General features: G+C 42.6%; 1 protein-coding gene across 9 annotated transcripts in view; it reads left to right on the top strand.

Moving 5' to 3' along the window:
• Positions 1–11,918: 11,918 nt before the first annotated feature.
• DCAF1 (DDB1 and CUL4 associated factor 1) overlaps positions 11,919–22,181 on the top strand; it is a 709,202-nt gene continuing 698,939 nt past the window's right edge. For 4 of the 9 annotated variants that reach the window (XM_069206790.1, XM_069206789.1, XM_069206795.1 and 1 more), the window contains exon 1: positions 11,925–11,978. In XM_069206790.1, coding sequence (XP_069062891.1) covers positions 11,974–11,978 — 5 coding nt within the window. In that variant the 5' untranslated portion in view covers positions 11,925–11,973. The other 5 variants (XM_069206794.1, XM_069206792.1, XM_069206796.1 and 2 more) reach the window with 3 other exon arrangements.

Below are 22,181 nucleotides of genomic sequence, written 5' to 3'. Positions count from 1 at the left end.
ACAGATGGAGTACCATGAGTGAGTGGAAGAGCGGTCGAGAAATGAGAGACAGTGAAAATGAGAAAACAATGAATGCACACTAGTGAGAAAAAGTGCGTGTGAGAAGGTGAGCAGTAGAGTGATGCAAGCTCTACACCTGAGACTACGCATGGTACACTTACCTGTTTGTCTGTAGTGTGTATTTGTAGAGGATGGCAAAGGGCTTTCATGTAGTGCTTCACTGTGCATGTTTGTAAGTGCTGTCTATACAAATGTCACTTTTACCCAATTGAATAGTACACAATATTCCTACCTCATAAGGATGATTTACTTTTGGCTTTATTAGAACACTTCACCTGCAGGTCACAACATATGTCACCAGCAGTCACGACTCCTTGTGCCATCTTGCTGGATCACATTACTAGTAAGAGCCAACATACCCTTGAGCCTTCATGGGCCTGTGCCTGGTGACAAGGCCTGTGTACTCACTGCTGCTTATGCCCTAGAACTCAACAGTGAACCAAACCAAGCAGACCCCTTCCCTAACCTCTGGAGCACACTAGCGACCAGATGTAGCAAAGGGTTTTACCCATTCTGTGTCTATGGGAAAATGTGTTTGTATATATGGCCCTAGGTTCTTTAAAACATATTTAATGAATATATCACTTCTAAGCAGAAGCTGCCACTAAATATGCTTTAAATAGGACAGCAAAGGTTCTCCTAAACACATTGGAATACTCTGAGACAATATCTGAATTTGTTATAAGGTTTTTAATAATGTTGGGTGATATTCTTCCCTTCCCCAGCAGTAAGGAACACTCAAGCTTCCCACCTTTGCTGCCAATGCCTGGGCCACCTTCCTCACTCTCCAGCCTGTCTGAACAGGAAAACAGCCAGAGACATTTTAATGAATGTGCAATATGGACAATTGTAAAGTCCTCCATCTTCCAAGGCCCTCCTGAAATGATCTCTCACTCTTTTTTTCACTTATAACTTTTTATAATAATCTCTCTTTTTCTCTGTGTTTGTGTATTGCTACATGCACTACGTGCAAGGTGAAAAGTGGTGCAGGGTAAGAACAATGAAATATACTATGGACCATTGGCCTCTGCCTCCATCCTACATTGGTTCACAACTCCATTTTGTCGAGTCTGGTTCTGTGCGTAAAGCACTGTTCTGTGTTTTTCCACAAGCTTCTGCAAGCTGCAGGGTGGGGTGTTTTTCTGCTGAACTTCGCTCCATCTGCCTGATACGAAGGGTGCTATTTACATTCCTTGAGCTATCAGTTAGGACAACAGGGGGATGCGCCTGTACTCAAGGAGGAATGCAAGCGTCACCTTGGAGCCCTCTTCTGGGAACCTGGCCCGTTCCGAGGAGGCGTCTCGAAGGGTGAACAAGGTACCGCTGATTGCACAATTTGTAAAGGAGGGGGTCTTTTTCTAGAAAAGACTCCTGGGCGTTAGTAAATACTATAAAGGTCAGGAGCCTTGATGGACTGGTAGAGGAACTCTCTTCTGGGTTGGACGCAACGCCAGGAGGACTGATTGTCCCGAAGGAAACTCCCTGTGCCAGTCGATTTGGGTTCCCCGGCTTTGTGTGCGGCGGAGGGATGCAGAATCTCTTTTCGGTGAAGCCTTTCAATTATTCTACTTACTAAGGTGTTTGAGAGTGATTGTTTCACATTGTGCCCTAAACTATCCTGAAGTGCATAGTTCTGTTATTCTGAAGAGTGAAGCAACACAGTTTGTCTGACTCTCTTTCTGTCCATGTCTCATCACTTTCTTTCTGCCTACCCCTTTCTCTCCTTACCCATCACTTGTTCTAGCTTCGCTCACTACCTTCCTTCACTCTTTTTTATGATCTCTCTACTTTTTGTCTACTTCCCTCATACTTATTTTTCACCTTACCTCCCTCTGTTTACTTTGCCTCTCAATACCTTTGTAATTCACTTTTTTTTGGCTCATTTCTCTCTACCTCACCAGTCACTAAACCCCAGATCTATCTCCTCACACTCTCTCACTACCTTCATGGTAACTGTTTTATTACTCTCTACCTCTTTTTCTAGGCCTCACTTATCTTTCTGTTTCAGATCTCTCCCCTTACTTGACTCCAGCTCTTCTACCTCACCCCTTTCTTTCTCTCTCTTCATTGACCTCTACACCCCCTTGTATCTACCACTCAATTTCTATTGCAGCCCTTTCTACCACAGTTCTGTCTACTTCACCTCTCTGTTTAATATACACCTCTCTATATCCCACCTGTCCCCACCTCTCTCTCCTACTGTCTGTCTACCTCCAAATCTTTTCCTCCCTACTCCATCTCTACCCCACCCCTATTGCAGCACCTCACAGTACTTTTCATTTTGCTGCCCTGTCTCTCTCAACCTTATCTATTTCTTTATTTCACCACCGGATCTGTTTGCCTCTCTTCTCTCTGCCTTTCTCACCCCCTCTCTTTCCACAACACTCACTTACTCACTTTTCTCTCTACTTTACATCTCATACACTACTCAATCTTTCTATCCCTTACATTTCTCTTTCTCTCAATACCCAACCTCTCAATTAACATTGTTTAATCAGTCTCACCTCTCCACTGCTTTCTACCTCTCTTCCCTCTAAGTCATATCTCTCCCCCAAGTACTCCTTTATTATTAGCCCTCTTTCTCTACCTCTGAACTTCTTTTTAAACTATCACTGCATTTTTTCACTCTCTTTCAAATCTAAATCTGGACCACTTTTTAACATACCTTCTCTGTCTCTTTCTTTTTATGTCTCTCTACGTCACCTCTCGAGCTTTTCCTCACATTCTGACTCATCTGCTGCCTGAATCTTCCCTCTCTTTCTCTACCTCACCTGTCTCTCCATCTCCTTTCTGTACAAATAAACTCTTTTTCTGATATTCACCTCTCTCAATGTACCTTTCTCTCTTCTTCGCTATCCACTTTACCAAACCTATCTCTCTGTGCTCCACTTATCATTCTGTCCCTCTCTATATCTCACCTCAGCTTGCCACACTCTGTACTGCTACCTCTCCTTTTTGCCTGTCAACGTCTAGTCTTCTGCCTCTAGTTCTCTCCGACTAAACCCTCTTTCTACATTACCTTTCTCTCTACCTCATCGCTCTGTGCAGTGGCATAACAAAGGCCCCAGCAGTGCTTGGGGGAAGAGGAGGGGTGAGCTCTAGGGGGCCCCTCAGCACAATACCCGGGACTAAGAGTGGAGCCCCCTCACGTTTTGTTACGCCACTGCCTCTGTGTACCTCCTCTCTTAACATTCCAGTATCCCTATCATTCAGTACATATCTACCTCACTCCAAAATCCCTTTCTATCTACCGCTCCCTTTTCTATCTCTCCATATCTTTCTTCCAGTCCACCTTGCCATTCTCTTTCTACTTTATGAGTTCCTCATCTCGCCTATCGCTCTACATTATCACTGCCTCTACCTCCCTCTTCCCTCTACTTTATGTTCCTTTCTGATATTTGCATCACCTAACTGTCCTCTGTATTTTGCTTACTCAGCAGAGCTTGAGATTACTACCTAGCCAGAGAAAGAAAGGAACAGGAACAGAATTAAGTAGAAAATGATTGTAATTCACCTGATTTAACAGCACAAATCATCAGAGAAGTGCTTCAATTTTCACTGTGTAGCAAGTGTGCCAATGGTGAAGAGGGGTTTATTTGTGATCACAAATATTTAGCAATGAAACCTACAATCTCTAGCACTACGCATATACGTTTCCTATTATGCACTGTTATACTAAACATCCACTAAGTCACCATTACTGTCTCTTTCCTAAAATGGTAGACACCAGCTTATTAGACACTGATTTTTATATAAAATATTTTGCATGACAAAGCATTTAGAACACAAAAACAAAAATGGCTTTATCAATGCTTGCTCAAGCTTTATTTTGGTACTATTTGGCTGGCACACACTGGGCAACATCAGCTTCGGGCATTATTGCATGTCCACTTTTCGGAAAGGTTAACTAATAGTTCAGTGATGTTTGACATCATGAGGGCTTAGCTGAAAACAACTAATAAACATCACAGTTTTTCTAAACAATGACTACCACAATAGGTATTGCCGGGGGCTCCAAAAATCCTTTAGGTGGTGCTGAAAAAGACAGGCCTGGGGGATTTCTGCCTCAAGGTTTTGACCTCATCCCTTTCCCACCCAGCCACAAGCTTCTAAAGGGAAGAGAAGTGCTAATATAAAGATTTCCTTCCTACCTCTTGATTTCCATGCCCACTTTCACCAGGTGAGGGAGCTGAAACAAACTGGACTCTGCAGTGACCATTATGAGCAGGATCTAGAGGTCTCAAAAGAACAACACACAGAGCTAACTAGTCCACAGGTGGAGAGGACACCATGCTAAACCATGCTTCAACATACTGCCAATACAGACCACTTCTTCAACTCCTCATGTCCCAGCCATCTCCTGTCCTGCTTAAGAGGAAGAAATCACGGCCTAAAAATCAGGCCTTCAGGGGCCTAGTTCAGGTACTGAGGCCCAGGAAGGTGTCTCACCACAAACATCACATTGAAAAAAAAACAGGGTCTCCCAGCTGTTTGTTTTGTGTACCTCTGTTAAGCAAGCGGAATCACAGGCCTAGAGCACCAACTCCTGGGGACCATCTATTTCACCCTTCAACCCCTCTCTCCCCTCAGAGGACTGACCATCTTGGCTTTCGACAACATTTCTATGATAATCAGTCAAGTACATAGTTGGTTGGGAAAGGATGCAATCACTTTGTTGTTCAAGGCATCAACACTGCAAGTAAGTATTCAGATTTCAGTGATGCAATGTTTCTATTTTTGGCCCCCTTACAAGCTTTAAAATGCCTAATTTACCACACTAATGTGCAAAAATTAGTCCCTTGATATTAATTTAGCAGTGTTTCATGAAAGGCTGCGATGTGTGAATATGGGCCACTATTGTAAGGTTGACTGGGCCTATGTTTGATCCCAATCCGACCCCGCCATAACCACAAAAGTCCTGCTGTGTTGAGCATAATCTTTCACACAAAGTAAAAAAGAGCAATATAAGCATTCTTTTTCAGTATAAGCACACAACTTCTGCCCAATACAAATATGTGCCCAGGGATGTCATCATTTTGGAGGAGGCAAATATGGGTCATGTTACTGCTTGTTAAAGCATAAAATATTTCTCTCAGTCTGTCAAGCAGGGTGGGATTCACCAATAGCATAAATGCCAATAGACCAGAGGTCTTCAATCAGTGGGGTCATGACCCCCAGGCGGGCCTTTAAGTCATAGAAAGGGGGGTGTGATTCTATTTTAGGACCGGAGGCTTTGATTATGCTATCTCCTTCTTTACTAACTCGAACAGCAGCCAATCAAAATACAGAAAAAACAATAACTACATATCCAATGAGGCATAAGCCTCTCATCACATGGTCCAATCACCACCCATATCCTTTGTCCATAAATGCTTCGACCTTAAATGTCACTTCCTCTTTCTTTGCTGCTCCGCAGCAGATAAGTGACTTTTCTTCTTTCTCTTCACATAATTGTGTGTTTAGAGTGTTTAATTCTAATTTGAATGCTTCTAATTAATGCTGTCGGATAGCGACGCGATTCCGCTCACGCTAACCCGTGTATTTACTGTGCACCTTTGTTTATTTAGGCGACTTCTCGCCGACTTCTGTTTTGCCCTGTGGAGCGGGAGCGTCTACACGTCCGTGTAGTCCCATTTCTATTGCAACGCTCGCGCTTCGAGCGCGCGTTTCGGGCCGAGCTCATCACTTTTGATGAGCCAGCTCGATTCTGCAGACGCGCGGAGCGTTTGCTTGCTGTTTTTCCCTCCTTGTGTTGTTTGTGCTCCCTGACGCCCGGTTCAATTGAGAACTCGGGTTGTAAAAATATTAAAAAGGCTTTGCCTAGAGTGTTTTTTCTGCAGGCAGCTCCCTCCACTTTATACCTGGGCTTATACTTGCCTGTCAGGGGCTCACACTCCCCCTGTTATTATAATAACATAAGAACCTTTAACACTCATTATGGCACAATGGAGTGAAAATGATGCAGGGTTTTACCCTGATGACTTGGGCAATCAACTGGAAGTAAACCTGGTTGAAGCCCTGGATAACAGAGTACAGCAATCTGTTAATGACGCCCTGGTGAGAGCCTTAGGACCCTTTTCAGGGCAATTATTAGACTACGCCAAATCCCAGTGTTGGCATAACGACCAACAATCCTCTTCTCATGACAAAAAATCTAAATGCAAAGCAAAAACCAAAAATCTAGAAGGGGTTGAAAACACGATCACTGGAGTGCATGCGGAGGCATTTAACAAATTGCTTAAAAAGCACTCCAATGAACATAATTATAGTTCCTCAAAGGACCTGGACTCTTCTCAGTCCTCATCTGATTCCAACTCCAATTCCAGTGACTCAGACACTTCGGAATCCCCAATTCCCAATAAAAAACCCAGGAAAGAACCTTCCTCATCAAGGACCCTGAATTTTGATCCCACTCAGATCATGCACCCTAGAGCCTCCAACTGGTCCCCGTCTGCTGAAGTGGCACAATACGTCCACGACAATGTCAGAAGGAGTTTTGACAAGGAGGTCCGTTCCTTCCTTAGCGCGGAATGCCCTAGACCTGATGTGGAAGAGAAGGTTACAGACACCCCAGACATCAACCCCACTATGGTCACCTTTATGAGGAAATTTGGCAAAGACCCCAAAAAAGGTTTGGACAGGTCATGGCGGATTTGCCAAGATAAGCTACTAGATGTCACATGCCCCTTGACTAAAATCCTGGACATGACATTCCTTGCCAAAGAGTCGGGTACTCCCGTGGACACTGAAGTCTTGATTGGTTGGGCCCAGAGGTCTCTTTGCCTCTTAGGCAATGCAAATTGTGCGATATCATCAGAACAACGTAAGTTAATTCTTATGAGAATCGATCCCAAATTAAAAGACCTGGCAACCTCAGAAGTTGGTCCAAAGGCTGATGGCCTCCTCTTTGGTTCTTCCTTTATAAAAGACCTATCGAAATTTTGCGCTACTTTCTCTTCCCTAGACAAGGCGCATTTGTCCCTTAAAAAGGTATTTAAAAGAAACCTTTTTGCCAGGGCCGGACGTTATGGAGGACGTATGCCCGGCCGAGGATCCTTTCAAGGCTCTCAATATTCCTACCCTAGAGGGAGAAACAATTGGTACCCCGACCAATTGGACACCACCTTTTACCCCACTCGCAACCGAGGAGGACGCCCCAGATACAGGCGTGGACCCCACAGGGGTCAGCAGGGAGCGATCCAAGAATCCAGTTACTCAGGTGAGCATTATTCCTTATTCTCAAGTACGTCTTGGGGGCAGAGTGGGCTTATTTCTAGAAAATTGGAAAAGAATTTCAGGAGACCCCTGGATCCTTCAGACAGTTGCTGGTTTTCATCTAGAATTCCTAGGAACTCCGGTTCAAATTTCCCCTCCAACTCAAATGTATTTTTCCCTCGCAGACCAGACTTTTATAGACTCAGAAGTACAAGACCTCCTACACAAGGGAGCAGTGAGTTTTTCAACCCCTCATTCATCAGGGTTCCTCAGCCCCATCTTTGTCGTAGACAAGAAGGGGGGAGGCCACGGTCTGGATTCTAAATCTAAAGGAATTCAACTACTGGATATTATACAGACACTTCAAGATGGAGGGTATCCACTTGTTACGAGACATTCTTCTAGAAGGAGATTGGATGGTGTGTCTTGACCTCAAAGACGCGTACCTGTCAGTACCCATCTTCCCTCCCCACAGGAGGTTCCTACAATTCCTCTGGAAGGGACACTGTCTGGAATTCAATGCACTCCCCTTTGGCCTCTCATCTGCCCCGTGGTGCTTCACAAAACTATTGAGGCCCGTGATGGAATGGCTGAGATCCAAGGGAGTCAGACTGATAATCTACCTCAACAATATCCTTCTGATGGCTCAGAACCCCCAGACTCTCCTGATACATCTGGAATGGACAATCAATCTTCTGCAGGAATTAGGTTTCCTTATCAATGTTCAGAAGTCATTGTTGAATCCCACTCAGGTGATAAACTTTTTGGGCTTCAGGATAGATTCCATTCTTTCCCTCCTGATTCTCCCACCACAGAAAATTCGAGGCATCAAGAGAGAATTGAGATCTGCGTTGTCCAACCAGATAATTTCATTTAGGAACATTGTCAGAATAGTAGGCCTTCTGGCCTCTTCGATTCAAGCAATCTTCCCGGCCCCGCTTCACTATCGCGCCCTTCAGAGACTCAAGATCAGACACCTACAACAGGGTCTCAATTACTCAGAAATGATTCCCCTGACCGACTAAGAGAAAGCAGAACTTCATTGGTGGCTCCAACACATGGAAGCTTGGAACGGCAAGGCAATTTTCGGTTCTCTCCCAGAAATAGTGATAGAGTCCAATGCCAGCCGTTGGGGATGGGGAGCCCGATGCGGCTCACTAGTAACTGGAGGTCGTTGGTCGACCTGGGAGCAGACACTTCATATCAATTGTCTAGAGCTCCTAGCGGGGTCCTTTGCCATCAGGAGCCTTTCCCCTCAAAAGACGGACTGCTGCATTCTGTTGAGAATGAACAACATTTCTGCAGTGCGGTATGTCAACAAATTAGGGGGCACGAAATCCAGGATACTGGCAGAAATTGCCAAGGAATTCTGGCACTATTGCCTCAGTCATCGCCTGATTATCATGGCAGAATATCTCCCAGGAGACCAGAATACAATAGCAGACTGGAACTCCAGGTACCTGACAGACGTCAGCGACTGGAGGCTAGATCCGATAATTTTTCTTCAGATATCCAAAATTTGGGGCTCGTGCGGAGTGGATCTATTTGCATCTCGACTCAATGCACAGATACCGAAGTTTTTCAGCTGGCGCCCGGACCCTCTGGCCTTGGCGACCGACGCTTTTCTTCAGGACTGGTCAAAGTTTCGGGGATATGCTTTTCCCCCGTTTCTAATGATCCCCGGGGTACTTTCTCAGATAAGGCATCAGTAAGCGGAGATCATATTAGTGACTCCATGCTGGAGAGCTCAACCTTGGTTCCCGCTTACCCTTCAGTTAGCCTGCGCTATACCTCTTCTCATTCCTTCTTGCCCGAATCTCCTTTTGAACCCGGAGAATCATCAACATCCAATGATTGTTTCACAGAATCTAACATTGATGGCTTGGAGGGTTTTAGGGCAAGATGGAATACCCCAGGAATTTCGCAACAAGCTGCGTCATTCATCAAACAAGCCTGGGCATCAGGCACCCATAAAAGATACACATCTGCATGGCGAAGATGGACTAGTTGGTGTGATAGACGGGATCTCAATCCTGTGGAATCGAATGTTGAAATGATTGTTAATTTTCTAGCTGAACTAGCTGGCTCCGGCCTAGCTTATAGAACCGTTAACAACTTTAGACTGGCCATTTCAGCCGGCCATGCACACCTGGACGGAAAACCTGTTGGTGAACATCCTATCTTATGCAAGTTACTTAGGGGTATTCGTCTATCTAACCCTCCACAAACCAAATATTCCGTCTTATGGGATGTCAATCTGGTACTGAGATTTTTAGATTCCTGGCCAGACAATAGATTCTTATCTCGTAAACAGATTTCAGCTAAACTAACAATGTTATTATGTCTCATTTCTTGCAAGCGCAAATCGGACGTCAAAGCCTTGGACTTAACAGGTAGGGTGTATTCACCTGAAGGGGTCACCTTTAACATTACCAAACGGACAAAAACTAATTGCAGGTCATTAACTTACCCAGCATTCTCAGACAACCCAAAGCTTTGTGTGGTTCAATTTTTAAGAGAATATGAGCTGGTTACAGAGCAACTTAAACAAGATACTACTGGTCAGTTACTCATAGCTCTGCAAAAACCTTTCAAACCAGTCTCTAACGGCCACTTTGTCTCGATGGGTTAAATGGCTAATGAATGAGGCAGGCATAGATATTAATGTATTTGGAGCTCATTCAGTACGAGGCGCAATGGCGTCCAAGACATTTGCTTTAGGTTCTCGCCTTGAGGACATTATGAAAGCAGCTGATTGGTCGTCAGAATCAACATTTAGGAAATTCTATCAAAAACCTGTTTTAGATGTTGGATCAGTGGTTATTAGTCAGCTTTAAACGAGCATAATCTGAACCTCCGGTCCTGAAATAGAATAAAAAATGTTCTAGCTTACGCGTCAAGAATTTTCTATTCTATTAAAGACACGGAGGCGAGGATTATCCCTCCCAAAGATACCATGTTGTTAATAACAAATGATTGTACTTATTTACTGTTTAGATCTTATGCATTATTGTCTTCCCACCCTGAGACATTAATAATATTAAAGATTTGCTTTCCTACAGTATTACATGATATTATCTTATGTATATTATTTTTCTTAGGTTCTGATCAGAAGAACTCTTGAGATTTTGTTTTTCTTCTCTGAAGACATCGTTTATGGACCTGTTCTTCGGTTCAACCAAGAGGCTTGGTTTCCAGCGGAGTTCGGCTCGCACCAAGACTAGAGTTTGAGATCTTTTGACTTTTTGTGAAGTTTTGTTTTTCTGAAGTACATTATTTCCGGATTTAACCAAAGAAAGAGGAAGTGACGTTTAAGGTCAAAGCATTTATGGACAAAGGGTATGGGTGGTGATTGGACCATGTGATGTCAGGCTTATGCCTCATGGGATATGTAGTTATTGTTTTTTCTGTATTTTGATTGGCTGCTGTTCGAGTTAGTAAAGGAGATAGCATAATCCTCGCCTCCGTGTCCTTAATAGAATTGAAAATTCTTGACGCGTAAGCTAGAAACATTTTTTTTCCCCAGCCTCACTTCTCTCTGACATCCGAAACGTTTGCTCTTCGTTTTGGGAAAACACAACCATCCAGGGACGATTAATTCTGATAGTTAAAATGATTCACCTGGATTGTCATTAAGGGACTATTTTAAAGAAATGCAAAGGTGCATTACAGAGGTAATCTGCACATGTAAATGGTAATTTGCAAATGTAAAGGATGTTTAGGAGTGTGTATTGGATTTAATTGATCGAATCACTGGAAGCTTTGCGATAACAAAGATTTATTCTTTTTGAGTGGTAGTAAAAAGAGGTAACTGAACTGTGAAGCACGTGCTTTTAGTTGTATTTACTACCCCTGAGAAGGTGGTGAGGAGACAGTTATTTAAAAAAAAATGTATTACTGTGGTCTGGGTATTACTATAATCAAATCTATGTTTTGAAGCACCATTTTATATAGTAAAACGTTTTGCACATTTTGTAGTTGTCTATGTTATACTGTGTGTAATGCAAATATAAAATAATGACTAAGGTGGGGGAGGGGTCTCGCATCGAAAAGTTTGAAGACCTCTGGCTTAGGGGGTAGTTTAATTTTGGCGCCCGGGCCGACTTTTTGTCAGACGCTGCAGTCCAAGACAGACCTAAAATACAAGCACGTATTGCACCTGTCACATAAGAAGACAATGAACACCCTCACTTCCGCCTCGTGCGTTCACTGCTTTGTACAAACCGCGCGCTTATTAAAAGACGCATCGGACCTCGGAAGAGAGGGTTGGACAAACGTCTTCTTGGCCAATTACGGCACGCGGATTATGCTGCTGAAAAGTATACTTATCCGGTGTTCATCTTTGAAAGGGTGTTTGTAACGTGTTCCAAGCGACTATTTATACCGAGCTTTGTTTCCAGGAGTAAAAGTATGAAGCATTCCCAGTATCGAGTATAACATTAATTTAAAACATCGTTTACTAAATATTATTTCAAATGTTTCTGCTTTTCGCATATTTGTTCTAAACAATAAATCTATCATTGATGACCTGTTAAGTCATGGTCTTGTGCCGTGAGGGGGCGCTCATCACCCCGGCCCTGTAGGCACCCGTTACAACATGGCCGTTATATGTGCGCAAGCCTATCATCTTTCAGTATTCGCCATTGGAGGAAGCTGAGTGACAAGACAAAGCACTTTACCGTGCTACTGGCCGGGCCCATGACGTATGTTAGTGCGCGCGGCCGTGACGCGAATAGAGTGGGACGAGTGGAAACCTGGAGTGTGTGTGAGAGGCCAGGAAAGGGGCACCCAGAAGAGCGAGCCGGGCGGCCCGGACCGGTAGGGAGGACGAGGTAGGCTGGGAGAGGTGTCTAGTATAGAGCAAGGGCTTTCTTGGTTAATCCTCCCTACGCCTTTAGAAGGCGCACACGTGGTTGTCATGGGAGGTTAACACAGAGCATATAACTGGTTACAGGTGCCTGGATTGAGTGAGAGTGACAGTGGGTGACGTTGTAGTGCCATATTTAACTTTCAGTTGTAGCACGAATGTATCAGCTACTAACCCTTCAGTGTTAGACCAACATATGATCCTCAAGGCCTGTGAAGAGCAGGGAACCTATGTTGATCTGTCAGAATACGTGGAGCCGAGAATGTACCTTTGCAGCGACTAGCTATATGATATCATTCCTTAGAAGTGAATTGCCTGTCAGTTTGGGGACTCATTTAACCTATAGGCCTGTTCTTTTGAGGGAGTGAGTGGCAACTCCTCGAGTGGCTGTTTTTGATCACTTAGCTGGAGTATATCTTAGATTGTGGGTCGCGAGGCGATGAAAGTTAGATGTCTGAGTAACTGAGGCAGTGTATCTACCTAAAAAACACAGTGCGACTAGCACTATGGGGATTTTTGTGGCAGTTGGGGGGGGTGTTCCTGAATTGCCAGCGAATGGGGTGACGATAGGCTGGAAAGTAGAAAGTCAACGTTGTAGTTTAAAGAACCATAAGCCGCAAACAACGGTACATAGATTATAAATAGCATTACTGACTGTAGTCTGTGCCATTAGTTAATTATCTAAACTCAGCTAATGGATCGGACCTTGCAGGCAGTGGAATGATCGGGGAGAAATAACAGTAAGCAATGTAATTCACTAATCCCTACATAAGCAATACTTTTGGCACACCATTGCGCAAACCCGGTCACCACTTTTAATGTCCTTTCTACGAAGAGGGAGTTTTCTCCTATGGCCTGAATTTGTAATTAAGGATTTGACACGTAAACAGCGGTCACAATCAATATTCTGTTGAATACAGCAGCATCATTTGCGCGTTCCCAGAGAGGGGGATTTCTAATAACATGCGTTAAAGCAGTGCATTACCTAAATGCAATACGTAAATTTATCTTCCAATGAACTGTACCAACGGCCATTCACTTTACACAATAAATCTATTATGATGTTTACAGAGCCCATCTATTTGGTTTTGCACTGCACACTCATATCCCACAGATGATACATATGCAAAGCTCTCTTAATGTGGTCCTCTTCCGTAGCACTCCTACTGCTGAAACATCCGCTTTTCTCTTTCAGTACATTTACTCCTGATTGACCTCATCCATGTATATCCTGACCATGTTTTGTAACTTTGTTACTGTATTGATTGAGTACCTCTCTCCTGACCTGTATAAATGAATAAAGATTTTTATAAATAGTTTAACTAAATCAATATATCAACATTAAAATACATATCATATAAAAACTTTCACTTTGTTAATCCTTAAACGTACTACTCAATGAAATTGGTTGAGTTAAAACAGGCCATTAGTTCTTTTAAAGTAGTATAAGATGCGTAGTCTTAATTATGTGTATATATATATATAAGATAATGTTAATTTATTTGACAAAAAGCCAAATACGCTGTCATCAGATCAGTTAAAGCAGGTCTTAACTGCATTTTTTTGCAAGTTCACAGCGTCAGGCAACAGAAAACTAGTGCTAGAAGTTTATTGCGTTTGCTTAAGAAAGCTGGACAACAACTTAGATGAAATAACAAATACCACAGCACTCACAACAAAAGTTCGAATTCATAGTGACCAAAAGTAGGTGAATAGGCCAGAGTCTTTACATTTATATATCCATGAAACAAAGTTTGTTCTTTGACAGTACAATCCATCATCTATTACCAGATGCTGTCTGACAATAGAACAAGACAGCCAACACGTGTTTCATCACAAAACGTGATTTGTTTTTTCCCCAAGGTTTGTGAGATTTTTGGCTAATTTCAAGAAGCTATGAAGGGCTTTCCGAAGACTAGGATTTGTTCATTGGTTGACCCTTTTGTTTGGAACTCTACTCTCAGATGTTTGTTTGATAAAACACTTTGAATAATGGTGCTATCGAAGGTCCAAGAGTGCTTTGAAATTAGTGTCAAGCGAATGCTACTGCCTCTGTTTTGTCCTAGTTGACTCCCAGTTTATTATTGCAGTAGTACATTCTCAATTTATTTAATGTATGTGCAGGCCAACCCTTGTTTGGTCCAAAAGTACACTATCCTTTGTAAATTGCATGGTAGATAGCTGGAGGCTATTAGGTTTGGCAGGCGAGTCTTACCAATATCTGCAAAATATTAGTTAAATAGGAGAGGTGCTAAGAAGCAGTCTTGGTTTATACCCTTGTTAATGCATATTTTGCCGTTGGTGTTAAATTGCTTTCTAACTGACCTGGATCCAATTATTGGAATCAAATGTTATGATAGTTTGCAATAGTGTGGTAGAAATGCCCCAGTTATTTTTTTCCATAGAAGACCTCTATACTGTCAAATATTTTTTATATTCAATAAAACAAGCAAATATTTGGTCCCCTATCTAACGTTCTGTATGTTAAAAACGACAGAACTATATGTCACTCCACTTTCAAGCCTGAATCCAGATGGTACTATGGTATTCATTTCTGGTCAACTGCCCAGGTACACATTCCTTGGATCCGACGGGTTTAGGACTTTAGATGGACATTCAAAGGGCTATTAATCTATAGTGGCTACTAATCTATAATGTGCAGCATCTGACTTGTAATTTTTCTTGTGGATTGGGTGAAGAATTGATCCTTGACAGATTTATGGCACCGTAATGTTGAAAAAAGCAGTTGTGGAAAAAAGCTTGACCATACGTTCTTACCAATAACTTTGTTTTTGTTGAAATATCGCAGATGGTAGACCATTTGTTTCTGGTACCCCGTTATGTGTACTTACTTTTATAACCTTGTGGCCAGTGAGTTGTGCCATATGGTCCTTTGTATAGAATTGGTGGAAGGGATGCCAAGTTAAGTATCTCTGGAGTTTGAAACTACTTGTAATCACTGTGTCTGAGTAGAATTCTCACCCTTATCATTTGCATCCTTTGAGACTTTTATAGAGAGCGGACATTGGCTGCCCATTCTGAGGAGTGAGTTCATGTTATTGTCTGATATGTTTCCTCTTCAACCATCAAAAGTGTTCTCTTCAAGGTACATGTTTCAAATAGGTCTATTCATTTCCATTCGTTTATTTCTTTTTTTGTTTGACAAATTAGCTTGTTATATTGTCTCTTGACGTTTAAGTTCCTGAATGAAGTCCTCGTTATTTACGTTATGTTTGGCAAGTTTATTACGCCTGGCGAGTTCTTTTATTTTTCCTTAATTCTGTAGGGAACCACTGATTTGATGGCCTACAGTTAGTATAAATGTATTGATTTATTTCTGTTTGCAGAGTGTTTGTTAGTTGATACATTTTCTTTGTTTTTCGACCATAGCGTTGAGCGTTTGCACCAAGGCCTTCAAGAGAACTTAATAGATTAGATGCTGTGTGTTTTCTCCAACTTGTAAATTTAATGCTTTGGCGCTAGTTCACTTTGGCCTTCTTAGGCTGAGCCTAGGCAGCGGGCGTGCACTGTCTTTCTACATGTAATCTACTTCTGTGGGCTTTCACCACGCCCATCACTTTCATTAATTCCTTGGCCTGACTTTCAAAGTTCCTTTGATTTTGTAGGTAAATGCTTTACCTTTGTCCTGTCTTGGGGCTGCTTTGTTACCTCCTTGGAGACTGACCCTGTTACATAAGTTATTGCACTGCTCGGCCATATACCTTAGTGTGGTGCCCTACTTTTTTTCTTTTGCCTCTCTGCTTCACACTCTGTATGTTGTTTCTTCCTCTTCTTTGTTTTTGAGCATGCTGCTGTTTCTTTGTAGTCTCTGCAACAAAAGGCTGCAAGCTGGAGGGGGTTCTTTTTAAAATGTATTTATTTAAAAAAATGTCATATGGCATGAACTCAATCTGAGGAGGGCTTTACATGAGTACCCCTTACGTACAAGTTTAGCAGTTGAAAAATATACACTCTGGCGCATTTCAAACAGCGGGAGAGCCAATACTACAATATTCACTGCACTCAGGAAACTTGCTTGATAATGCTATGCGGGGCATTTATTTTACAAAACATTTTGGCCCAAAACTCAGCCTGTGATGGTTCTATGACTATGGGACCACCACCAAACCTTTCAGCACGAAACAGTCTTGCTGTCTTGGTCATTTCTGGGACCCCACACGAGGTTGGGGGTGAGAAGGAATGGTAAACTCTCCCTCCATTCAGTGTCTTTTTTTTTTTTTTTTTTTAAGGTCTCATGGCTGGAACTTTTGTTTTTACGCCTGGGAGTAGTTGGTGTTTTTAAGGGCCTTGTTTATAATATTGCAGTAGGCTTGAAAGTGTCCAATGCACTACACCCTTTAGGGGCTAAATATATGGTTACGTTGCATTACATTCTGCCATTCTTGTTTCATGTGGTTACGCTCGTTAGGGGCTGACTATGTGCTTACATGACCATGTTTCTTACAAATGCTGTTTTTATTGTGGTGACCTCTAGGGGCTGTTCTGAGCATTGCAGTCAAGTTACTACAATATTTGCTGCACTCGGAAACTCGCCCCATAATGCTTTGCAGGGCATTACTTTTACAAAACATTTTTGACCATACCTCTCCGTGTGGTGGTACTAGAACAATGGGACCACCATTAAAATGGTCAGCACAACACACTCTTTCTGTCCAAGTCATCTCTGAGTTCCCACACTAGGTTGGGGGGACCCCTAAGAAATAACCCCTCCCACCATTCAGTGCCTTTTTAAGCTCTCTCATGGCTAACTTTTGTTTTATAGATTGAGTAGTTTGTGTTTTAAGGGTCATGTTTGTAATATTATTCTTGTAGGCAAGAAAATGTGTAATGCACTATGCCCTGTAGGGGCTAAATATATGGTTACACTGCATTAAGTTCTGCCGTTCTGTTTTCATGTGGTTATGCTCTCTAGGAGCTGATTATATGGTTACATGACCATGTTTCTTATAAATGCTATTTTGGTTGTGGTGCTCTCTAGGGGCTGTTCTGAGCATTATAGTCAAGACACTACAATATTCGCTGCACTCGGAAACTTGCCCCATATTGCTTTGCTGGGCATTCCTTTTACAAAAAATCTTTGTCCATGACTCACCGTATGGTGGTCCTAGGACAATGGTGCCACCATCAAAATGGTCAGCACGATGTGCTCTTTCTGTCTGGGTCACCTCTGGGTCCCCACACTAGGTTCGGGTGGAACCCAAAATAATAATATGGATAAATATAATAAATAATGGCAATATTTTTATTTTTTGCTGTAGATAGAGGAAGAAGGTAAATGGAAGTGCTTGAGTTATATGCAGGGCCACTGGAATTATGTGGCAAAGAGGACCAATTTATGTGGCAATAAAAAAACAGATGCCTATTTACAGTGCCAATAGCTCTAAGTCAAGCAAATGCGAGACCTATTGGATTGCAAATGCTTGTTAATTTGTGTATGATGTTGCCTAAATGACCAGTGATCCTACGGCTTGTTATTAAATCTGGATTTATGGAGAAGTGTATTGGTTGAGGATTGTGATCACTTTTGAGGCAATGAGCAACTTGGAATATTTTGAAAGAGATTCACCAGTTCTCCAGAATAAGAATAACCTAGAAACCTTCTTGTTTTTGTCAGTTGGGTGTAGTTTATCGGAAATATGATCGAAAGCAGCATCAAGTGGTAGAAAACTCATATGATGTAGGAAGTCCGACAGTTATTCCCAAGCTCTCTTTTCTTTGTTGAAGTGCTGGTGGTTTGGGAATTTTCCCTATCTTTTCTACTTTTTGATGCTATGCATTATCAATGCTATTGTGCATTAGATTAAAGTTAAAATCTCTTGTTTTTATAAAGCCACAGTTATTTTGTTTGATTTAAAGAACTGTAAGTAATTTCTTCGGTGACATTTAGACACTTTTGTTTAGATCCAAGATGAAGGAAGATTTTTAATATCATTACTTTTGAGAAATAAAGTATTTTAAGTTTTATTGTCAAAAATAACATCTGTGAGTTTCCACTGTCCGTTTTTTTTTTTTTTCAGTTGCATTTTCTTTTTTTTTTTGTTGAACAAAAGATGTCAGGCCGCTGGCTGGGCTACCAATGTAATTTAATGTATCCACTGAAGTTTCAAGTTCACGTCAATGGCAGGTCTTCCACAATGCACTTCTCGGTTGACCTACACCTTTATATCACAATTGGTCTGTTGAGCTATTCATATTGATTTCATATTGCACCTCTAGTAAAATATGAAAAATATCCTATTACTTGAGCTCAAGCACAGAATTTTTACAAAAGCATTGTCTTCTGATTGCATGTGTGTTGCAGGGTTGTGTTTTACCTGCAGGTTTAGAGCTTCAGATTACAAAGGGCCCAACTTCTCTTTTATCCTTTTAAGGTCAGTGAATATCATTGAGTTTAGAAAAAAATATTTGGTGCTTCTCGGTAATCACTTTAAATGTGTTGTGCAAATGATATATATTTTATCCTTGTAAACTAAACACTTCTATAAGTCACTATAGAAATGTCACAACCTGGCATAAGGGCTGAACATACTGCGTTTAATAATAGTGAGCTGTATCCTCAACTTGAGTAATCCTTTGCACGGCCCTGGGATTTAGGGCAGGCATTGCGTGCATTCTTGACCAGTAGGAGTTTTCTATCCCTAACTAGAGTGCCAAGCCTGAAAGTTGGGTCCCAAGTTAACTAAGCTATGTAGCATACAAAATGGAGACAGTTGTATAGTATGTTGCATGAGGAAAGATAGGCCATAGTGCCTAAGGATTGAGAGAGTGCGGGACATGCACTTAGTCTTTTATCACTCCTTTAATTTTTATGATAATGAAGTTGTGCTTTGGGTACCTTGCTTATAAACTAACAACTAGGCAGTTCCGGTGTTGTCTCCGTCTGTAATGATTTCTGTAATGTGCGCTTTCTTTTTTCTGACCCTTTTCTTTCTCTTTGCTTTCCTTGTATTGTATTCAAAGTTAAATAAAGTTCTATAAAACAGTAACCATAGAATGGAAAAGATGAAGCTCTCTAAAACCTACTGAAATTCCAATGATGCGTGCCACGTCTAAAATGAGCTAGGGTTAGGCTAGGATAAGGTGGATGAGTTGAGCCCATGTTCTGGAAACTGTAACCACAAATTCCAGTCCTTGACAGATAACCCTGGAAGTCGAGCTTCTGCCTAAGTACTTTATATATAACATGTGGGCCAAAACTTCTATTGCACATTCTATAGCTTAGTAAGGTGATACGCTTGCATATAATCTTAAGGTTATTTTTAATTTGTTAGGCATTCAAAATAGTGTAAAGGTAAATCATTGGAGGAGCAGGACTATTTACCGTGATTTTCCATGTCAGAAGGAATTTCTTTTACACAATGTTTTGGCACATGGAACTGTGTTTGATAGAGGAGTACACCTTACCCTTACATAGGATAGTGGTTTGCATAGAAATCCGTTATGAAACTTTGTTTTGGATTATTTGGAATGCAGAATTGATCCTAAAAAAACAGTATTGGCACTCTTAAATCCATAAGAGAATAAATATGTCAAACCAATTACTAGGAGTTGTGAGGGCAGCCCAGCTCCTCTCCTAAATGTATTTGTCACTGCAGCCAGAAAACACATAGGGCCTCATTATGACCGCCGCCAGGATGCCGCCCTCCAAAATACCGCGCCGCGGTCAAAAGACCGCGGCGGGTATTACAAGTTTTCCCCTGGGCTGGCGGGCAGTTGCTGAAAAACCGCCCGCCAGCCCAGGGGAAAACGACCTTCCCACGAAGATGCCGGCTCGTAATCGAGCCGGCGGAGTGGGAAGGTGCGACGGGTGCAGTGGCACCCGTCGCGTATTTCAGTGTCTGCAAGGCAGACACTGAAATACTTTGCGGGGCCCTCTTACGGGGGCCCCTGCCGTGCCCATGCCATTGGCATGGGCACGGCAGGGGCCCCCAGGGGCCCCGCGACCCCCCCTACCGCCATCCTGTTCATGGCGGCTTTCCCGCCATGAACAGGATGGGGGTAGGGGGGGTCAGAATCCTCATGGCTGCGGAGCGCGCTCCGCAGCAATGGAGGATTCACACGAGCAGCGGAAAGTCAGCGGGAGACCGCTGACTTTCCGCTTCTGACCGCGGCTGAACCGCCGCGGTCAGAATGCTCGTTGGAGCACCGCCAGCCTGTTGGCGGTGCTCCCGTGGTCGGTGGCCGCCAGGGTCAGAATGACCCTCATAGTATTGTGTTGTGCAGATGTGGAGCTGTATGGGTGTGGCAATGGACGTGTGTGTTCTTGTGTTTGTGGTTCTTAAGGCAGGAATGTTTTGACATGTGTAATCAAAACACATGGATGGTAAAATGTTAGGGGTCTAGTCCAAAGGATGACAGTTATGATGTGGTGCCATTGCTGTTGTGGTACTGTCATTTGCATTTAGGCATGTTCATGAATTACCTCAGTCTGCCATAGTACTATTTTTATGAACTATGCAGTTGGGAATGAGAATAATTGTCAAGTATTTGGACCGTTGGCCACAATCACATTGCCTGTATATTGTCAGTTAGGAACTTGGTGATGAGGACGTAAAAGGGTAAATTGGATCCTGTGCGTTGTCTGGGTTCAGTGTACTGAGGTAGAACATTGTACTCATTGGTTGAGGAGCACAGTACCATTGATCCCACAAGAACATTTTTGAGACCACAAGAGCAAGCTATAGTTGCCTGCTACCCATGCAAGGTGATCCAGAGTGGAAGGCAGGTCTGTTATAGAATGTAGTATCTGCATTTATATGTATGAAATCGGTTTGGGGGAAGACAGACACTGTGAAATACCAGCCACATCCAATCCTTAATAAACATTTGGATTGATTTGCAGGACTACTGCAAAGATGAGGGAACTGCCCCATCATTGATTTAGTAAGTTTGTTTAGTTAAGAAATGGATTTGTATTGCCATGTTGTATGTCAACCGCCCAACACCCCCCACCCCTTCCCGCACCCTCCAGTCTTGGAGCAACCTCTTGCTCAGAATTGCAGCCAAGGCGTACATAAACGTTTTATGTACATTTGCAAATCATAGGTGCACAGAGATTCCCCAAAAGACAGAAAAGGGCTTTGTTATTTCACAGTCTTGTTACTAAAGACTTTGGGGTCTGCAGATTTACCCTTTGTGTTGTTAGGTGTTTGAGAGCTGGATTTGGACTTGAGTTTTAATGTGGTGTTGTACCTTGGGAAATTTTTTGTGCTGGAAACATGAGTAGTTACGGAAATGAGAACATTTTACTTGAGGAAATGGTTCCCTGAGTCAGTGAGACAGTGATTTGTCCTTGAGGGGAGAGGTATAGATTATCAGGAATCCTATTTTATTTGTGTAGGAAACCAGGCTTTTGCAGGTTATCTCCCCCCTTTTGTCCCCATCTGAACTACTAGGTGATGTTTTTTGACTCACAGTGCACTCTGTCCCTGCCATCCAGGCCCCGGTACCAGTGTTCTTTCCCCTTAAAAGGTAAACTGTCTAATTGTTATACAATTGGCACACACTTTAGCACCCCTGTAAGTCCCAAGTAAAAGTTACCTCTGTTAGCCAGGGCGTGAGTACTAAAAAGGGTTGCTCAGGGCAACCGGTATTAAGCCACCCTAAGGGACCCCGTCCAAATTGCTTACAGACTGCCATTGTAGACCATGTGACATGGTGCAAACCATGTGCGAAAACACAACATGGCACACTCACTGTGTGCAATGCCCAAGTCACTGCATATAATATATGCAAGTCTCTCCTACAGCAGGCCTTATAGCCCTAAGATAAAGTGTATTATATGACATGTGATGGCATATCTGCATGAGCACCTAGGCCCCTGTGCTGTCTAGTTCAGTTACTAGCTGGTACAAGTGAACAGGGATGTTTACTTGGCACTGGTCATTACAAGTTCCCCAGTTACAAGATGGCTTTACTAAAACCTATGTTATTTGGTATCAAATACCTCATCTTAATAAATCCATACTGATGCCAGTATTGCATTTATTATGACATGTGCCCGAAGCGCACATTAGAG

The sequence above is a fragment of the Pleurodeles waltl genome, chromosome 9, assembly GCF_031143425.1.
Source record: "Pleurodeles waltl isolate 20211129_DDA chromosome 9, aPleWal1.hap1.20221129, whole genome shotgun sequence".
NCBI lineage: Eukaryota > Metazoa > Chordata > Amphibia > Caudata > Salamandridae > Pleurodeles > Pleurodeles waltl.
The sequence above is the reverse complement of the archived record's forward strand: the minus strand, read 5'-3'. Positions and strand labels throughout refer to the sequence as shown.